This window comes from Canis lupus, chromosome 6 (assembly GCF_048164855.1).
Source record: "Canis lupus baileyi chromosome 6, mCanLup2.hap1, whole genome shotgun sequence".
NCBI classification, from domain to species: domain Eukaryota; kingdom Metazoa; phylum Chordata; class Mammalia; order Carnivora; family Canidae; genus Canis; species Canis lupus.
Window position 1 is genome coordinate 56,827,358 of NC_132843.1, and position 21,321 is coordinate 56,848,678.

A 21,321-nucleotide genomic window follows, 5' to 3' on the forward strand; every position below is an offset into this window, starting at 1 on the left:
ATTTCATGCATAATTCACATAAAGTGTTATATATGGATTTACTACTGTAGAGAAGCATCAATTATCTTTTCTTGGTGGATTATTACCTATATGAATACACTTGAAGAGTTATTCATTAGAGAATTGAATGTAGTCTGCTTTTTAAAAATAATGTATGATCAGCATTAATAGGTTCCAGAGAGATTATTCAACATCTTCTTTTTGTCTGACCACAATTTCTAAAAAGATGAGACTGAGCACAAGATCAGTCTTATTTCTTAAAAATATATTAGTCACTATTGTCATCATTATTTTCAGATAGATTCTATAACTTTTAATTAATTGAACACACAACTGCAATAGAATTCACATTATATTTAGTGACATTTCGTTTTGATGTTTGACTTTAAAAATTTTGCATAGGTGAACTTTAGAAACATTTAAAATATTGTGAAATAGCTATAAGTGGACTTTAAAGAATTTTAAGATGGGCTTCTTAGAAGCATTATAAAATGATTCCCACCCTTGACTGCATATTATTCACCTGGCCCCACCCAGACCAATTAAATTAGACCTGGAGGTTATTGTTAAAGCTTCCTAGGTGACTCTAATGTGTGGTTGGCTTGAAAACTTTAAGCAATTCTCAGTCTGGATTCATATTAGAGACTCCTAGGAAGTTCTTAAAAATACAAGTGGCCATGCTGTACCCCCAAGAAATTTTTATTTATTTGATAGGAGGTGGAACTGCTACATCAGTGTTATAAAAGCACCCCAGGTGATTCTAATAAATAACCACAGTTGTGAACTACTCAGCTAATGGTAAAAGAATTGGATTAGAATCAGGAAGCTTGTCATTTTAGTCCTAATGCTGTGAATTTAGATAAATCACCTAGCATATTTGAGGGTTTTTTTGTAAAATGAAGATACTAATATCAACTTCTATACCTGACAGATATTGTTATGGTTGAATTACACAGTGTGCTCAGAAGTTCTTTGCAATAAAGTACTATAAAGATGGTTGCATTTAAGATTTACCATATAATGGCTATTGTGAAATGGTGTATTTATTTTGGTGCCAAGTTCTGTGTAGTTCTGTAGACAGAACCTATCTCTGAGACAGGAAGAAACTTGGGCTCCTTGGCTGTTTTCAGCATATATCATCCTAATTCTTGAAGTTTCCACTGCCTTTTTTTATTCAGACCAGGCTGCTAGTGGTTCTAAGTGGCAGGGAACAGAGACGGAGAAAAAGAAAAAATCCCATCTGGTGATTAACGAAAAAATTGTGAGTTTCTAAAATTAGTAACATCCTTGTCATACCTTCAAAGAGACATGGCTGGCAACTGTGGAGCTGTTTACCTGATTTAACGTTTTAAACTCTCTTTCAGGGGTGCCTGCTGGCTCAGTGGGTTTAAGTGTCTGACTCTTGATTTCAGCTTAGGTCATAAGCTCAGGGTTGTGAGATCAAGACCCATTGCAGGCTCTGCACTGATTGGGGGGCCTGCTTGAGAGTCTGTCCCTCTCCCTTTACATTTGTCCCACGCCTCCCTCCCTCTCAGAAAAAAAACAAAAACAACAATAACTTTCTTTCATGTTTTTGGAGCTCCTGTGTTACCTCTGCCCTGTTGTCCCTAGTGTTTAAGCTTCACTAACACTTACCCATGTACCCAGTGAGGACAGAAGAAAGAGAGGGCCACGAAAGATGAATACACTCATTAATGGTTTCCCCTCATAACACAAACCTCAGGTCTTTATCCTTGGATGGGTAAGAATTGATGATCCAGAGCATTTCCTGGTGTGTTAGTCTAGTTGCCACCTTTCACGGGCCCATCACCAAGCAAATTATATACAATATATTGTGGCTTTTAAACCCCCTCAACTGTGTACTTGACTGCATGTTCTTGAGTTGTTTTTCGGTTTTCTCCCCTATGATTGGTCTTTGGAAGTACTTAAAAGATAGCTTTTGCTTATGTTTGAAGATAGTAGTAAATGTGTGATTGATTTTCTTTTCCTAAAGCACATCACCCTAATGCATTATACCCCCATTTCCAGATTTGGAAAGAGGTAGTGAAACTCCTGGGATAGAAGAAGATAAAAGATAATATGTCTGAATTTTTTTTTTTTTTTTTTTTTTTTTTTTTTTTTTTTTTTTTTTTTATGTCTGAATTTTAATGTTACTGTTCAGGAGCTCACTTTTCATATTTAAGAAAGAATGGAACATAATTTGTTTACCTCTCCAAATAACCTGAAAATGAGGCTCAACAACCAAAAAAAGTATGTAGTTCATATCAAGAAATTATAAAGAAACCAGTTTGAGGAACATTTAATGATTTTTTAAAAAGATTTATTTATTTGAGAGTGAGAGGAGGAGAAGGGACAGAGGGAGAGGGAGAAAAAATCTCAAGCAGACTCCCCATTGTGCACATAGCCCAGTGCCCAGCTCAGTCTCACAACCCTGAGCTGAAACCAAGAGTTGGGTGCTTAACTGACTGCCACACAGGCACCCTATCATTTCATGATTTTTAATTCTCATTAAAGCCCTGTTTCCTTGATCCCATCAATCCTATTCATTTCATCTGTTCTTTTTTTAATAATAAATTTATTTTTTATTGGTGTTCAGTTTGCCAACATACAGAATAACACCCAGTACTCATCCCGTCAAGTGCCTCAGTGCCCGTCACACATTCACCCCCACCCCCCGCCCTCCTCCCCTTCCACCACGCCTAGTTTGTTTCCTAGAGTTAGGAGTCTTTATGTTCTGTCTCCCTGTTCATTCAACTAATACTGAACACCTGTTCTATTGCAGGTAGTGTCCTGAGTGATGGAAATGCACCAGTAAAGACACAGGCAGAATCCTGCCCTCATGTAACTTACAGGGAAATGTAGACAGGTAAATGAGTAGTTACACAGCAGTGGATGAGTGCTGTGAGATGGAGAGTCCAGGATGTTTTTAAAGAGCCCTAATAAGGGGTACCTAACCCAGTCAGGAACACCAAGAAAACCTCCTCAGAGGAATTAGCATCTCATCTCAGACCTAGAAAAAGAGAACATCTAAAGAGAGAAGAATTTCCAAGTAGAGAAAATATCATATAGTAAGGTGCAGAGGTTCGGGGCATGGTCTAATATTGGGGCAGCTCCTTGAGAAGAACCTAGTTTACATTTCCCTACGGCTCTGAGATCACTAAGAAGGATAGGGTTTGTAGGGAGTGGATACCACCAATGAAATCCCTACATACACCATGGAGAAAAGTGACATGGAAAGGTGTCAGATCATTTAGAAGATAGTACATGATGTGGTAGCAGCCAGCTAAGAGAGTTATCAAAGAGGGCTTTACAAAATTTACCTGTTGGTATAAATCTTCTGGTTGGGATTCCCTGGATTAGCATTCCAAAGGGAAAACCTTAGTTGTCATTGTCGCCTTGTTTTAGTTCATCAATTGTAATTAGGTCAAGTTCTAGAGAAGATTTCACACTACTCTTACTCAAGTTATTCCTGCTCATTTGGATTGCCTGTTTCATTTTTCTACAGGTGTGTAATTATGAGGAGTCCCAAAAACGTGACTTGACATATTGTACTGAGTATTGCTCTGTTCTCTAACCTTTTCATATGACTTCCTCTCCAATTGTATTAATTTTTAAAAACATATTTCTTTAAAATTTTCAAAACACCTCCATGCCATGCTGAATACATAGCTAGTGTTCTATAAATATTTGTTGAATTTAGATTAATGTGTTCCAGGATTTTTTAAAGAGCATTTTCATTGGGGAAAAAAAAAAACGGTGTTGGTACAAAACTCTAATAACAAGGCTCCTGTACCTTTTGGCTTCCGAGTGATTTGGGTCAATGGAAACTCTAGCAGGAGATTGGAGTAAAGGGAGGATCAAGATCAGTTGATAGGAATTGGTGGAAGTCTGTTTTTATGAAGGGCATCAAAAACATGCCCACAGCTGTGGTGGTTGACTGATAACTATAGCCAGAAGACTGTATAATCTGAGACTTATCATGACGTAAAGGGATCGAGAACAGAAGGGTGATTGCCAATGTTCATTACCAATAAGGCATCTTCTGTAGGAACTATAAAGTACTCTCCTGGTCACACTTCTCCCCTGTTAGCCTGGGGTAATGTGTTACCTATTTATATTTTTATCTCCAGTCCTAGTTTGGGAGTCCCTTGTTGGAGAAATGATTTATCCATCATTGTAAACATACAAATAAGTGTATATACTAAGTAATCTTCAGAATGCCTAGCACATAGATTTGATAAATATTTGTCAAAACCTGTAACTTGACTTGTTTCTCTTATTTTAACTCCTTTGTTGTTGTTGTTGTTTTTTTAAAGATTTTATTTATTTATTCATGAGAGAGAGAGAGAGGGGCAGAGACACAGGTAGAGGGAGAAGCAGGCTCCATGCAGGAAGCCTGACGTGGGACTGGATCCTGGGTCTCCAGGATCATGCCCTGGGCCGAAGGCAGCGCTAAACCGCTGAGCCACCCAGGCTGCCCAACTCTCCTTTATTTCAAAAGGTTTATTTAATTCAGATTTCATAAATCACTAAGTATTTTTCCCAGGGTCACTCATAATTAAGGAATCAGACTCTGTAGGTATACTTTTATGTAGTATTTCACTTATAAAAACAAATGCAAGTCAAGCAAAGATAAAAAAAAAAAAAAAAAAAACCACCTACATGGGGCACCTGGGTAGCTCAGTGGTAAAGCATCTGGCTTTGGCTCAGGTCATGATCCCGGGTTCCAGGATTGAGTCCCACATCAGGTTCCCCATGGGGAGCCTGCTTCTCCCTCTCCCTCTCTCTCTCTCTGTCTCATGAATAAGTAGATAAAATCTTAAAAAAAAAAAAAAAACCCAAAAACCCCTATAACTACACAGATGCATTCATATGTTTATCCCCTCACATTCTTGTATTCCTTCTCCTACTCATGAAAAAGCAAATGAATCTATAATAAAAATGGAAAACATAATAAAACTGGAGGAAATGGAAAATTGCAATCATGAAAGTTTTGTTATATTTTATATATTAGTAAATGGGTAGTAGATATAAGGGAGGACTTAGCTTTAAGGGTTTTAAAACATTAGGACTTAATTGAATTTATATGCTAGGCTGTTATGAAGGCCCCTGAAATCTTAAGTTTCGGCTTGGTTTCCAGTGTTGCAATCCTGACCTCTAGTGGACATCCGTAAACAAATACCCAAACCTAAAATATCACATTATTTACTGGGTACTCCATCAAACTCCATTATTTTGTCAACCTAAAAGATAGAATTTTTAAAGAGTTTACAATATAAGAATGAGAATAAAGTAAAATACCTTTTGGCTAATGTGTTACAGTATTCTTGCTATTAGGCCTCTGTGTTTAAGAACAGCCAGTACTTCTTTATATTTGCATGGTAATTACTGTCCCTTTCTTCTTTCCATGGTAAAATGTGTTATTTTTTGGACTACAGAAGTAAGAGATTTATCTTACCCGAAGAGAAGCCCAAAAAGATTCTGTTCTGGTTACCTGATGTGCATTAGAAGCTGTATCAAACCTGAGTGACTTTAAAACAATGACTTTGAAATGAGACATATTATATAGTCTCCTGATGTGATATATTGACACAACATTGATTCTGTTATCTGTGCCAAGAATACATAATCTAAATTTAATCATAAGGAAACAGCAGACAAATCAAATTGAGGGACATTGTACAAAATAACTATCCTGTACTCCTCAAAAATATCAAGTTCATCAAAGACAAAGACTTTCATCTGCTATCTATTGTAGATGAAAGAAGACTAAGGAGACATGACAATATAATGTAATATATGATCCAAGATTGGATTCTAGACCAGGAAAGGACAGTAGCGGGACATTCGACAAAATTTGAGTACTATTATCTTGGTTTTGATAGTTGTGCTGTGGTATGTAAGATGTTAACATTTGATGAATTGAGTTAAAGGTACACAGAAATTCTTAGCACTACTTTTGCAAATTTTTTCTAAATCTGAAGTTATTTCAAAATGAAATAAAACAGCCATTTATTTTATTCACAATTCCGTAAGTCAGGAATTTCAGAAGGATTCAGCTGTGTGGTTTATCTTTGATCCACAACTGAGGCACCTGAAGGTGGAGGATTCACTTTCAAGATTACTTCTTCATTCACATATCTGGTACCTGGGTGATCATTGGCCTCTGTTTCTTATGTCATCTTGCCTTGAAGGCCCTTTCCTTTTGTTTGGCTTCTTAGAGCACGGGGTCTGAGTATAACTGTACTTACATGTGGCTGGCCTTCTGGAGGGAGCATTCCAGGAGATGGGGCACAGAAGTTTGTACTGTTAAGGGTTGGGCCCAGAATATGAGCATAACTTCACTTCCACCATATTTTGTTGGTCAAAGTGGTAGCATAGTCTGCCCTGATTCAAAGGGAGAGGACAGGGATCCTTGGGTGGCACAGCGGTTTGGCACCTGCCTTTGGCCCAGGGCACGATCCTGGAGAACCGGGATCGAATCCCACGTCGGGCTCCCGGTGCATGGAGCCTGCTTCTCCCTCTGCCTGTGTCTCTGCCTCTCTCTCTCTGTGTGACTCTCATAAATAAATAAAAAATTTAAAAAAAAAAAAACAAAGGGAGAGGACAAAGACCCTACCTCTCAATGGGAGAAATGTCAAAGAATTATGACCATTCTTAATTCATCATAGATAGCTAACCAGAGTCTTACTGAATTTTTTTTTTAGAGTCTTACTGAATTTACAGTAGAGATGAAATTACTGAAAAAGCTATGGAGTTGGGGCTTTTTTGGTTTTGTTTGGTTTTTGTCTGATAGACATAAGTTCTAGTCCTGGCTTTACCATTTACTAACAGTGATGTCTCTGGGCCTCTGTTTCCTCATCTCTAAAATTGTGGCAGTGACATAAGCCATGGAATTATTGAGAGAATTAAGTGAAAAATCCATCTAAAAGGGCATCTGGGTGGCTCAATTGGTTATGCATCTGATTCTTTTTTTCCCATTTTTTAACTTTATTTTTTTGAAGATTTGAGAGAAAGAGCGTGAGTGAGGGAAGGGGCAGAGGGAGAAGAAAAGAGAAAATCCTCAAGCATATTCCACACTGAGTGCAGAGCCTGATGAGGAGCTCGATTCTAGGACCCTAAGATCATGATCCAAACTGAAATCAAGAGCTGGCCGTTCAACCCACTTAGCCACCCAGAAGTCCCAAACATCAGACTCTTGATTTTGGCTCAAGATTGTGAGATCAAGCCCTGCCTCAGGGTCTGTGCTGGGCAGGGAGCCTTCTCTCTTTCCCTCTGCTCCTCCCCACTCTCCTCCTCTTCTCTAGAAAAAAAAAAATATCTATTTCGATTGATGGATCAATCGATTTGTCTATATTGCCAGACATGACAAGCAATAAATATGCAAACCTAATAATATATGCCAGCATTTATTGAATATTTAGTTCAGTTCCTTTGATATGCTCATTATATACTATTTCATGTAGTCATCACCCCTTCCCAGGAAGACAAGTCCTATGTTGGTTGGTTCAGAAAAGGCAGCACACATTCCCTCTAGATTTAACTACTTTTGTCTGTGAGCCAGCTCTGTTTACCTTGGCCACTTCTGATTTGATCACTTCTCACTCCCTTGTTGTTAGGATTTCCATTTCCACATACTATGTGTTTCCCTTTTATTTGGATCCCTCAGGACCCCGGCACTGATGCACACTTTGCACTGTTGGGCACTACCTCTTGAGTATTTGCTCTGGGTGCTGTCAGCATAGTTTATGACAGCTTCTCACTCAATCTGGCAGCCCCCTCTGAGCCACAGTTGCCTGCTCATCAGAGCCAAATGTTCAGTGTCTTTGTTCCAATGAGTGCTTTGCTGTCAGCCTTTCTTCATGCAAGATTGTGGGCGCTCACTTGTTGGCCTACCCAGGAACACGATGATCTGCACTTTTGGAGCAATTATTTAATTTGGGGCAATTACTTGTAGGTGTTTTTCAAAGTGAAGATTTTGCCAGGCTGTGACAGTTTTGAAACAGCAGCTTCCCTATCGGTTAAGGAGTCATGTCATGAGCTCCATCTGTTGTCCCTGGAGGATGGTGGTGACCCTTTCTTACCACAGCATGCTAGGTTTGTATGGCCTCACATCCTGCAGCAGTCAGCTGCTCTTTGTCAGTGTTTTTTGATATGGGGTAGAAGTCACCTATTATCTTTCTACTCTCTGCTTTCAAAATTCACTTCAAATGGAAGAAATCACTTTAACCCACTAGGAATTAGAGGGCATGTTAAATAACCCCAAATAAAGAATGTATTCATTTCTTTAATGGGCCATTTTCTCTAACTTGGTGGTTAAGAGAATGACTTCTAGAATTGTCTGCCTTAGTTTAAAATCCCCTTAGTAGCTGTGTGACCTTGGGGAATTTACGTTGACTATGTCTCAATTTGGATGGAATGAAAGTGGAATTTAGGATTGTGGGATTTAATAAGGACATGTTTTCATTGTGATTAACTCAGCTCTTGGTACATGGAAATATTCAGTGGATATTGGCTCTTATTTATTATCTTCTGCTTGAAGTTAGACCTTGTACCATAAATAATAAGTACCCATAACAATATATTTACATGTTATTTTTAGTCTTAATAGTTCTCCAAATGTTTTACTCTTTGAGTCCAATTAGGAACATTTGTTTACCCCTCTGTACTCAACAAAACTGCTACAGATTACATATTTCTGAAAAGGGGAGGCATCTTGAAAATGTATGACATCTTATTCTTTTTAAAATGTATTTCAGAGGCACCTGGGTGGCACAGTTGGTTAAGTGTCTGACTCTTGGTTTGGCTCAAGTCATGGTCTTAGGGTCATGGGAAAGAGCCCCAAGTCAGGCTCCACATTCAGTGTAGAGTCTGATTAAGATTCTCTCCCTCCCCATCTGCCATTCTCTCTCTCTCAAATAAGTAAATCTTTAAAAAAATATATTTCAACAAATATATTTCAGCTCAATTAGTCAAAGGTTGGATCGTGTAGGAGTGGATGGATAATAAAGTAACAACAGATTTAGTTCATAGAAGCTTGGAAGAGTGAAGAGTTGTTCCCTAATAATTCACTTCATGTTGGCTAAGAGGTTTTAAGATTGACATTGCCATCTTAAAGCCAATCTGTGTATGGTACTGCACTTTTAAACTGGCCAAATGTTGGCCTGTGGAAGGTTTCCATAATTTAAGGATACCTCTAATTATATTTCCAAATGAGAATAAGTCTCATTTAAAAGAAAATATCCAACTAAAGTTGCCTTCTTTATTCTCCTCTTAAGAAATCAAGATATATTTACTAGTGAAATAAGGAACTTGATAGAATACCAAGTTTTTCCTGATTTCCAACAACTTAAGAGGTTTGAAAGTATCTTGTCTGCATAGTCAGGCCACACTATTCTATTTTAGTTTAAGGTTTGTGAAGTCTTCTTTATTTTTATAGGGAATGTCCAGAGCTTCAATTAGCAGATGCACTAATATCTTGTTGCCATGTACCAGTTGAAAGAGGTTACATATATAAATTGTTTCTGGTAACTGAAAGGTCTCGCTTTAGCTTTCCAAACTAAAAATTATCTCCTTTTTATTTAAAACACATGCTATGCTTCCTTTTTTAAGCAGAATATTTTGAACACGATGTAAACACTCATTAACATTGCTGGATTATCATTATGAAGTAACAAACTATAGAAGGATTATTAGCTCCACTAAATGGGCCCAGGCAACTATATGTTTTATAGTTTTTAGGAAAGTATAGCTTCTATTTCTGTCAGATTTAATATTTTAATTCTGACAGCTGTCTCTGTAGGCTATTTGTCTCTAATCCTATCTACCACACTTTTTCTTTCAGTTTACTACTTCTGATACCTATAAACTATAAAATCATATCCCCAAACTAATTCAAAGTGCACATAAAATAAAAATTTGAATACATTTTTGTGGTGTTGGTGCTATTTTGGCGATTTAATTTTTTAAATTTTAATTTAAAATTTAAAATTTTAATTTCTTTTTAATTTATAAGTTCTTCATGTTTCTTGTAGCTCACTTGACTTTGAGATCATTGAAGAAGAGCTTCCTTACTATAATTTGATGATGATTCTATAACTGGCCTCATTGGGTCCGTAAGGAAAAGAATAAATCTCATAAATTTTGTCCTCAAATAAACACTTAGCTATGTATGTTATACCAGCACTGAGTGGTATAAATGCTATAATTTTTAAGGAAAATGACCTTAAACCAGACATTAGGAGTCTTGGGGGATCCTAGCCTTCAACTAAATACATTATAACCTTAGGCTAGTCAAGTTCACATTCCGAAAAATGGGAATCACAATAGAGGTTGTTATGAGAATCAGTGAAATTTCACTCTCCCTGTGAAAGCAAGGAGATTGAGAATATAGCAGAGTTGGTTGAACATGGAGTGGAATTTCCAAAGCATACCCTGAAGGGACTTAGGAGGGAAGGAGTGGGAATCTTACTTAGAAGAAAGGACCAGAGCATTATAAGGATTAGAGAACTGGAGACAAGAGGGGTTTACATTTTGAGCAGTGACTAGAAAAACAAGATCCAGAGACATTGTGGACTTGGGCCTAATGCCAGGTTGATAAGCACTCTGGTTGTAACAGTTCACCACTACCAAGCAGCTGTGATGTGGGGAGGGGAGTGGAATAGGGCAACAGGTTTGGACTGCAGGTTTTGGCAGCAGTGGGCAGCAACTAGTAAATGAGGGCCCAAATTTAGATTAGGAAAGTGAATTTGGGGGACACCTGGCTGGCTCAGTCAGTGAAATGTGCCACTCTTGATCTCAGGGTTTAGATTTGAGCCCCACATTGACTGTAGAGATTACTTAAAAATGACAGCTAAAAAAAAAAAAGGAAAGAAAATTTTGCTTAATTGTAACCCAAGCTTCTTCATTTACAATAGTCTTCTTTTCTCTAAGTGGTAAATTATGATCAAAACAAGTCTAGACTCATTGCTTGGTGTGCTAATGAACTGTGCTGATTCGGTTTTGTCTCCTGGCCTGGTTATACGTCATGCTGCTTTGGTTTCTTAAAGAGTTAGCTGAGTAAACCGCAAACCTCCAACCAAATATTTTATGTTTATTCATCCCTTCTACAATTAAATAATACTTTAGGTAGTTGACTATGAAAATATCAGCAAGTTTTTTTTTTTTTAAGATTGTATTTATCTATTAGAACAGGCTAGAGAAGCAGCAGGGGGAGAGGGAGAACCAGATTCCCCAATGAGCAGGGAAGCCCCAATGCAGAGTTCAATCTCAGGATCCTGGGATCATAACCTGAGCCAAAGGCAAATGATTAACCAACTAAGCCACCCAGGCACCATGAAAGATTGGCAAATTATAACAGGAATTTACTCTGAGTACCTAGTCTTAATCCTCATTTCTGATTTTAGAGACAGGAAAGGGATGGTATATTAGAAGTGCTTTGCATAATACATCTGGTACAACTCTGTATCCAAAAGGCAGATAGACTTTGTGACCAAGATGAACAGGGCACATAGACCCTGGACGTATGGGAGATGTCAACACATGCTTGAAAGATCTTTCTTCTCCTGCACGATGACTTACATGGCAAGGAAGCAGCATATTTCATGGCAGCTTTGTTTCTGACTCCGTCATCTTGAGCATTTAAGATTTCCTATATTTTGAACTTCACATCTCAACTGCTCTTTGGAGTCACTGGGCTGAACTCAGAGCTCAAAATTCAACTCCAATATGACTTCTTAACAAGCTGTTTATTCCTAAAGAGATATTACTTTGGTTTTCAGAGAGAAAAAAAAAAAAAGAAAAGGCAGTCTAGCAGATAGCCCCTTATTACACACCTCTAGTTTTACAAATACTACTTGAAAGCACAATAAGAACAAGTAGTAGAAATCCAGTGTGATGCTTATAACTGCCCTCATATAACCTGTCCCAATTATCAGCAACACTGTATTGTTTTGTCTATTGCTGGCCATTTAACCAAAATATACATACTGGGATTAGGAATTTCAGTTAATTTTAGACTTCTGCATCATTCGTATGTTGATCAAAGAACTTCACTTTCACAAGCCTTAGACCCATGAAGATAATCCAGAAATTGAAGGAAAAATAGTTTATTGAATAATTTATTGGAGAATTAAGGGAAAATAATTTATTGTAAGAACAGCAATTTTATGTGAACATTAGTTAGGTAACACCAAAAATTTGCAGGAAGCCTCATAGAGAAGGAAGATGCCTTTCAAAAAAAATCTCATGGTTTAATTATTACTCTATGTGAAGATGAAAGCAACCATGGATTTTATTAGAGATGTATGGGAAAATACTTAGTAAAATAGTGATTATATATGGCTGTATTGATTTGGAGTCTTTTTCTATTTCAGGGTTTGAATATAATCTTTCATGTAGCCTTGGCTCTCCTAAAGGTAAGTCTGTTTTTATCTTTAAATTGAGCATAATTCAAATTTATAGGCTTTGACACATTATAGATTATTGAACACAAAAAGACTTCCGTAAGGAACTCTGATTCTCTCCTCCCATCCTTTGTAGTTGTTGTTAATTTGATTTTGTTTCTTTACTTTTCTTATAATCTACTTAATTTTGCTGTCATAGCACTCTTTCCAGTAACATATAAAGTTGTTTTCATTCATACAAGTTGGATGATATGAAAGTTAAAACCTGTTTTCTGTCAAAATGATGCCAGCCTTTTTCTTAAAATACTTCTTACCATAATAACATCCGTGGAGATACCTAAACATAGAATTGAATTATTAGAAAGTTTTTCTAGTATACTGACTAAAAAAAGAAACTGCTGCATTTCAATTTGCACTTCTTTCTCTGAGAGCTAGAAATTTATAAGACACTTTAGAATTCAATTATAATTACCTTGTTGAATTTTATGTCAACATATCAAAGGAGCTTTAATAGTGTGGTAATAGCAAGACATTTGCTGCAGAGTTGGTGAAAGGAATTCAGTCAATCAGTTTTTGTCCTCCAGTCAAAGATGACATTCTGTTGCAGAAGGCGATAATTGCCTTATTTATTCAAAAACCATGCCGGCCCACCCTTTCCCAGTAAAACATAATTGTTAAAATTGCAGACTCTGGACTCAGATTTGGTTCTAATTTCAGCTCTAGTATATGACCTTGGGCAAATTACTCTTAAGTGCTCAGACCCTGAGTTTTAAGATAATAATAGAAACTAATTTATGGGGGGCGCCTGGGTGGCTCAGTGGTTGAGCGTCTGTCTTCCGCTCAGAGCATGATCCTGGGGTCCTGGGATGGAGTCCTATATCAAGCACCCAGCAGGGAGCCTGCTTCTCCCTCTGCCTAGGTCTCTGCCTGTCTTTCTGTGTCTCTCATGAATAGATAAATAAAATCTTAAAAAAAAAAAAAGGTAACTAATTTATGGTATTGTTGTAATAATTCAATGTGATGATACATAAAAATACTCAATGTGTCTAGAAAATTTTATTGCCTAATTAATGTTAGCTGTCATTATTGTGATTACTGTTATATTCACAAGGAAATTTAGAATCTCTAGATTCCCCATCATTTTCCCAAATTTCACAAAAGATAACGACTTGGTGTCTTCAGAGAGCCACTTGGTATTTTACGAGAGCTTCCGTAACTTACAGACCTTGACAAAGATATGACATAATATGGGACCTATGTATTATTTTTTGTGAAGTTTTTAAATTGTACTTTAAATTGTTCATTAAATCATTTTGAGTTTAGATATAAACAATTCTTTTTTTTAATAAATTTATTTTTTATTGGTGTTCAATATGTCAACATACAGAATAACACCCAGTACAACAAACAATCCAATCATGAAATAGATATAAACAATTCTTTTTTTTTTTTTTTTATTTATTTATGATAGTCACAGAGAGAGAGAGAGAGAGAGAGGCAGAGACACAGGCAGAGGGAGAAGCAGGCTCCATGCACCAGGAGCCCGATGTGGGATTCGATCCTAAGTCTCCAGGATCGCGCCCTAGGCCAAAGGCAGGCGCCAAACCGCTGCGCCACCCAGGGATCCCGATATAAACAATTCTTATACCAAAGTTATTTAGGAAGTTGGGAAGATACTTAAAGTATTTTCAGTAAAAAAGATTCTATCTGTATAGGGCTGGGATAAGACATTTAGAATGCCTAAGCAGTCAAAGTATTATATAATTCAGACTAAAAAAAAATACTTAAACATAAAGAGAGTGTAAGAAGGAAGTCCAACAAAGATGATTTTTCCTATCATGTCTAATTTATTTTTGAGATTCAGATATTACATCTTTCCCAAAACTTTTTTTTTTTTTTTTTTTTTTTTGGTGATTTTTCTTTACTGGTGCTGTCAGCACACACTTAATCTGTCTTTGGGGGGTAACCCAGGATTTCCTGTCTGGGTATTCCCTGTCAGCCTGCCTAATACTGTATCTGTCTGGTAAATTATCTTCCTGATGGACAGATATTTTTTGTTTGATTGCATTATTTTCATTTATTTTTGTTCATGTTAATTCAGATATGGCCTGTGCAGAGGACATTCTCTGGCCCCTGGACAGAAAGACTTTTGAATTTTCCAGAAATACATGGATGCTCATCTAGTACCTTGTAGAATTTGCCTAGTTAGAGAAGATTAAAAAGGAGAGGTTTCTCACTACTATTGGCTTATATTTTACCCCTTCCTCGTATGAATCCCAGAGCTTACCCCACTAGAGACAGTATATATAAGCTGAACTGAAGTGTACCAAATTGATCTGATTGCCCCCACCCAGGGAAACAATATCCCAAACATACATGACAGTGACTAGCATTTAGCTTCTAATCTTAAGCCATATAAAAGAATGTATATTTGTTTACATAAAAATAACACACTTAGGGATAGTTCAAAGTGCTTATGAACCCAGCATGAATTAACCAGTAACACACATTAAATGTCCAGGTGTTATTTGTAAGAGAATTGTGAATTTTGTTAATTAGAGAAAACTATTCATTTTTCTCCTGTAGTTGATAATTGAGGGAGCCAAGGCCCCAGATTGCCTAGTCTTTTGGCTTAATGATTGCAAAGCCGGATTTATGATATTTTTTAAGCAGTATAAATATAGGTGAAGGTCTCTGTTGTTCAATATGATTTAAAGACACCTACTTTCTGAATGGGAGCTACTTTCTTTTGAGTTAGAAATAGTCTACCAAGTAACTAGAAAGCTATTGAGCTAAAGGAATGATTCATTATCATAGGTAGCATCATCAAATCATTTAGGATATTGGCAGTGTCCATTCATTTCCCCCAAATCTGATTCATTTATTATATGAAACAGCATATAATACATTATAGTCACAGCATACAATACATTATAGATTAGAAATGATCAGTCAGGGACACATGGGTGGCTCAGTGATTGAGCATCTGCCTTTGGCTCAGGGCATGATCCCACATCAGGCTCCCTCTGGAGAGCCTGTTTCTCCCTCTGCCATGTTTCTGCCTCTCTCTCTGTGTCTCTCATGAATAAATAAATCTTAAAAAAAGAAAGAAATGATCAGTCAAAATAAATCTTAGCCATTATTTTGCCAGAGAATTTTTTATCAGAATGGGTTCTTTGCATTCAGATAGTGGTTAAAAGTAAATGATGGGTGGGGGCACCTGGGTGGCTCAGTCAGTTAAGTGTCTGTTTTTGGCTCAGGTCATGATCTCAGGGTCCTGGGATCAAGCGATCAAGCACACTTTGGGCTCCCCACTCAGCAGGAAGTCTGCTTGTCCCTCTCTCTCTGCCTCTGCTTGTGCTCTCTCTGTCACTCTCTCAAATAAAGTCTTAAAAAATAAATAAATAAACAAACAAATAAACAAACAAATAAATAAATGACAGGGGGTACCTGGCTGGCTCAGTTGGAGGATGCAACTCTTGATCTCAGAGTTGTAAGTTCAAGCCCCATGTTGGGAGTAGAGATTACATAGTAAAAGAAAACCTTAAAAAAAATGACAATGTTTTTCTCCCCCCTCCTCCAAGCTCATCTAGTATCTTATATATGCATATAAATATTACAGAGATAAAGAAAATCCACTCACAATTTCATCCCTAGAGATAACCATAATAAAAATTTGGCATAAAAATCTTCCTCCCATGCTTCAATGTTTGAATATGTAAGTGAGCATTGCCTATTTCCATTCATACACATGTATATGTATATATAATTTTTAATATGGGTTTGTGGATTATAGTTAAGAAAATGGGAGGTAGGAGATAAATCCAGAAGAACAGTGTACAAGGATGAACATCTATGTGTTTTCTTTCGAAAATTCCTGGTGACTCTTTTTCATTTAATAATATATTAAATATGTTATTTAATATAAATATTTCATTAATAATATATTATGACATGCCTGTGTCACTACAGACATGTAGTGGTTAAAAGCATGGATGCTAGAGCCAGACTACTGGAGTTCAAATCCCATCTCCCACAATTTATCCAGCAATCTTAAATAAATTACATTTTCTCTATCTTTAAAAGAGTGATATTAGTAACACTTATCTCATCGGATTGTTAGGATTTAATGAGTTAATATATGATTGGTGCCTGGAAATTTGTATATATGAAAACGTACTCAGGAACTATTATTACACATAGAGCTGCCTTAGGTTTTTTAATGACTGATTGGTATCTTATTATGTATACCATAATTTTACTTAACCAGGGCAGCCCGGGTGGCTCAGCGGTTTGGCACCGCCTTTGGCCCAGGGCATGATCCTGGAGACCTGGATGGAGTCCCAGGTCGGGCTCCCTGCATGAAGCCTGCTTCTCCCTCTGCCTGTGTCTCTGCCTCTCTCTCTCTCTCTCTGTCTCTCTCTCATAGATAAATAATATCTTAAAAAAAATTTTTTTTTACTTAACTAGTTTTATACTTAGTTTTAATGGACACTTATTTCCAGATTTTTCCTATTAAACATCCTTAAATTTCCATCTTCGCATACTTATTTAATGATGTCTTTTGGATTAACCCTGAGGAATGTAATTGCTGGGTCAGATTATAATCATATTTAAATTGTTTATGCATATTGCAAAATTGCTTTCTACTAGCAATATGAGAGTACATTTCTCCATACTCTTGAAAAAGCAGAATTTCTAAATATGTGCTTTTATGAACAATGAAAGCAAGTTGTAAAACAAAGCAGCTTAAAAAAGTAAATTAATATACTAATTTGTTTCATTATAAACAAACATAAATCTTCAGACACTTTTGAAGAATCCAGTGTTCTTTCATTTGGGAACATTTAGGTTTTTGGTTGTTGTTGTTGTTGTTGTTGTTGTTTTTTCCCTAGGGAAGCCAGCTGATCATGGCTAAATTTTAGAAAAATGAGCCCTAGCTTGGATGGGCTTTTTATATTATGTAAAAGTTCTAAAGCATATCTTTGATGTTTTTGGCTTTTCAGCCTCTCTACTGTGGTCTTTTTCCTTATCATTCCTTTGAAGCTTGCTTGCTTTCTTTCTTTCTTTCTTTCTTTCTTTCTTTTTTTCTTTCTTCCTTTCTTCCTTTCTTCCTTTCTTTCCTTTCTTTCCTTTCTTTCTTCTTTCCTTTTCTTTCTTTCCTTCCTTCCTTCCTTCCTTCCTTTCTCTTTCTTTCTCTCTCTTTCTTCTCTTCTCTTCTCCCTTTTTCTTTTCTTCTCTTCTCTTCTTTCTTTCTTTCTTTCTTTCTTTCTTTCTTTCTTTCTTTCTTTCTTCCTTTCCTTTCCTTTCCTTTCCTTTCCTTTCCTTTCCTTTCCTTTCCTTTCCTTTCCTTTCCTTTCCTTTCCTTTCCTTTCCTTTCCTTTCCTTTCCTTTCCTTTCCTTTTCTTTTCTTTTCTTTTCTTTTCTTTTCTTTTCTTTTCTTTTCTTTTCTTTCTTCTTTTCTCCATGCCCAGCAGAAAGACACCAGGCTCAACCTCATGACCCTAGATCATGACCTGAGCCAAAATCAAGAGTCAGACACCTAATAGACTGAACCACTCAGGTGCCCCATATTGAAACTTTTTTGATGAAATCACTAACAAAATCAGTGAACATGTTTCCATTTTTATCTTAGTTGATTACTCTTTTTTTTATTTTTTAATTTATTTATGATAGTCACACAGAGAGAGAGAGAGAGAGGCAGAGACACAGGCAGAGGGAGGAGCAGGCTCCATGCACCGGGAGCCCGACGTGGGACTCGATCCCGGGTCTCCAGGATCGCGCCCTGAGCCAAAGGCAGGCGCCAAACCGCTGCGCCACCCAGGGATCCCATCTTAGTTGATTTCTCAACAGTTATCCAAATAGTATAAAGATGTAAAACTTCCCTTTTTTGAAACGTTCTCCCTTGGCTTCTGTCTTATTTTTTTTTTTTTATCTCCTTCTCATCTTCTCATTTTACTTTTGCTTACTTTTTTTTCCTCTAGTTATTAACTTGAAGTTCCACAGAGCTCCAGCCTTCAGGAGCTCATTTGACACTTCTTTGTGTCTTGTTTATTCCTCTACTTTCATCTATAAACATTCACTCTCATCTTTATATTTAGCCCAGATCCAGATATTTGGCTAAGGACTTACATGTCTGCTTGGATGTTTCAGAAGCACAACAAATCCAAAAGCCAAAGCTGAACTGATAAGCTATCCTAGACCTTTGCCTCCTCCAGTAACCTTCATCTCGATGAAGAAATGATCCAGCGGCTCAAAGCAGAAACCTGGAAGTGGTCCTTAATGCTTTTCTTTTCTTAATCCCCAACATCTACTGAGTCATCAACTCCTGTTGAATCTACTTCTTAAGAATCTTTAGAATCTTTTCACTTTGGTAGTCTACCATACCCTCTAACCTGATCTGATGCAGTGACCTCTTTCAGTAGTAAGTATTGAACATCTACTAAGTGCTAGGCCCTTTTCTAGGCACTGGAGATAAAGTATTGATAAGGAAGGACCCTGCTTTTCTGGAGCTTGCATTCCAGTGAAAGAAAGATAGTACTTAAACAGTTATGTCAGCACAATCTGAGGTTTATGAAGGAGAATGATGTTGATGCAGAGTGAAGAGAGCTCCCTTCTTTTGATTGTCAATGAAAGTGCTCTGAGGAATGGTATATTTGAATGAAAAAAGTAGCTAGCATGCCAAAATCTGGTGAACGAGCCATGTAGGCAGAAGCAGCAAGTACGAAGGCCTTAAAGATTTTTATATGCTTAAGAAAGTGAAAAGAAGTCTGTGTCTGGAGTGTGATAGGTAAGAGAAGATGGTGGCTTGGATTTGGGTGTTAGCAGTGGTGCTGAGAGAAATGGATGTTAGCTCTTCCTCCAGCTGCTCATGACCACTGTCCTATCCAGTCCCACAGTGTGACCAGAGTACTCTTTAAAAACAAACAAACAAACAAACAAACAAAAAGATTGATTGATTGATCTGGAGGAGGGGTGGTGAAGAGGGAGAGGGATAGAGAAGCTTTAAGCAGACTCTATGCTGAACATGGAGCCCAAGGCAGGGCTTGATCCCATGACCCTGAACCGAAACCAAGAATTGGATGCTTAACCAGCTGTGCCACCCAGGCAACCCCCACCAGAGAACTCTTTAAAACAGATTTTATGGGATGCCTGGGTGGCTTAGCAGTTAAGTGCCTCCCTTCAGCCCAGGGCGTGATCCTGGAGTCCCGGGATCAAGTCCTACATCGGGCTCCCTGCAAGGAGCCTGCTTCTTCCTCTGCCTGTGTCTTTGCCCGCCCCCGCCCCCCATGTCTCTCATGAATAAGTAAATAAAATCTTTAAAGAAACTAAACAGATTTTATTATTCACTTGACCAAACACCTATTCAGAGATAGATACTATTCTGTGTGCTTGATTCGATCAATGAACCTAAAATAAAAAAATACTTGCCTCTGTGAGCCTATATTCTAACATAGAGTTAATAAACAGTATACAGTTAATAAACAATAAACATAACAAACATTACATAATAGTGCATGGGAAGAAGGAAAAGTACAGCAAAGGAAAGGGATCTTTGGGTAGGTTATGCAGTGTTAAATCGGGTAGTTGGGGTTAACTGGAAGTCTGTTTCTTGATTTGTTTCTCTCATGTTTTTCCTCTATTCATTTGTTTTGTTTCCTAAATTGCACATGAGGGAAATCATATGGTATTTGTCGTTCTCTCATTTCACTAAGCGTTATACTCCATCCATGTTGCTTTAAATAATTTAAAGAGAGTCAAGTGTTGTTACTCAATGTTGCTGTGGTATAAATGCATTGCAGGATTCCCAGCTGAAATGATTTATTTATTTTATTAGTGTTAAGCCACCCTGGTGACTATTGTAAAAAATATCTATCAAAGGCTTATATTCTTTCTCTAAGTGGAGAAATACTGGGGTGCCTGGGTGGCTCAGTGGTTGAGTATCTCTGCCTTTGGCTCAGGTCGTGATTCTTGGGTCCTGGGATCGAGTTCCACATCAGGCTCCCCAGAGGGAGCCTGCTTCTTCCTCTGCCTATGTCTCTGCCCCTCTCCCTGTGTCTTTCATGAATAAATGAATAAAATATTTTTTTAAAGTGGAGAAATAATCTAAATCCCATGCTCTTTTAGAAGTTATTCTTTTCCTTGGCTCCAAAAGAAGCATCAAATGATGATTTGTTCTCTTCTAGGATTTTTATGGTTTCATGTCTCACATTTAGGTGTTTAATCCATTTTGAATTTATTTTTGTGTATGGTATAAAGAAAGTAGCTCAGTATTCCCAACACCATTTGTTAAAGAGACATTTTTTTCCTTTGGATAGCCTTTCCTACTTTGTCAAAGATTAATTGACCATATAATTATGGGTTTATTTCTGAGTTTTCTATTCTGTTCCATTGATCTGAGTGTCTTATTTTTGTGCCAGTACCATAGTGTTTTAATTACTACAGCTTTGTAATATAACCTGAAGTTGAGAATTGTGATGCCTCCAGCTTTGCTTTGCTTTTCAAAATTGCATTGGCTATTTGGGGTCTTTTGTGGTTCCATACACTTTTTAGAATTGTTTGTTCTAGCTCTGTGAAAAATGCTATTCATATTTTGATAGGGATTGTGTTAAATATGTAGATTGTTTTTGGGTAGTATAGACATTTTAACAGTATTTGTTCTTCCAACCCATGAGTATAGAACATCTTTCCATTTCTTTGTGTCATCTTGAATTTCTTTCATAGGTGTATTATAGTTTTCAGAATATAGGTCTTTCCCCTCTTTGGTTAGGTTTATTTCTAGGTATCTTATGGTTTTTGGTGCAATTGTAAATGGGATTAATTCCTTAACTTCTCTGTGAGTTCATTATTGGTGTATAGAAATGCAACAGATTTCTTCACATTGATTTTGTATCCTGTAACTTAACTGAATTTGTTT

General features: G+C 37.1%; 1 protein-coding gene across 7 annotated transcripts in view; it reads left to right on the top strand.

Annotated features, from left to right (window-relative positions):
• RABGAP1L (RAB GTPase activating protein 1 like) overlaps positions 1-21,321 on the top strand; it is a 728,064-nt gene that overhangs the window by 501,303 nt on the left and 205,440 nt on the right. For 6 of the 7 annotated variants that reach the window (XM_072830698.1, XM_072830693.1, XM_072830691.1 and 3 more), the window contains one exon: positions 12,375-12,416. The exons of the other annotated variant lie outside the window; for it this stretch is intronic. In XM_072830698.1, coding sequence (XP_072686799.1) covers positions 12,375-12,416 — 42 coding nt within the window. The remainder of the gene's footprint in view (positions 1-12,374; positions 12,417-21,321) is intronic. 7 annotated transcript variants of the gene reach the window in all.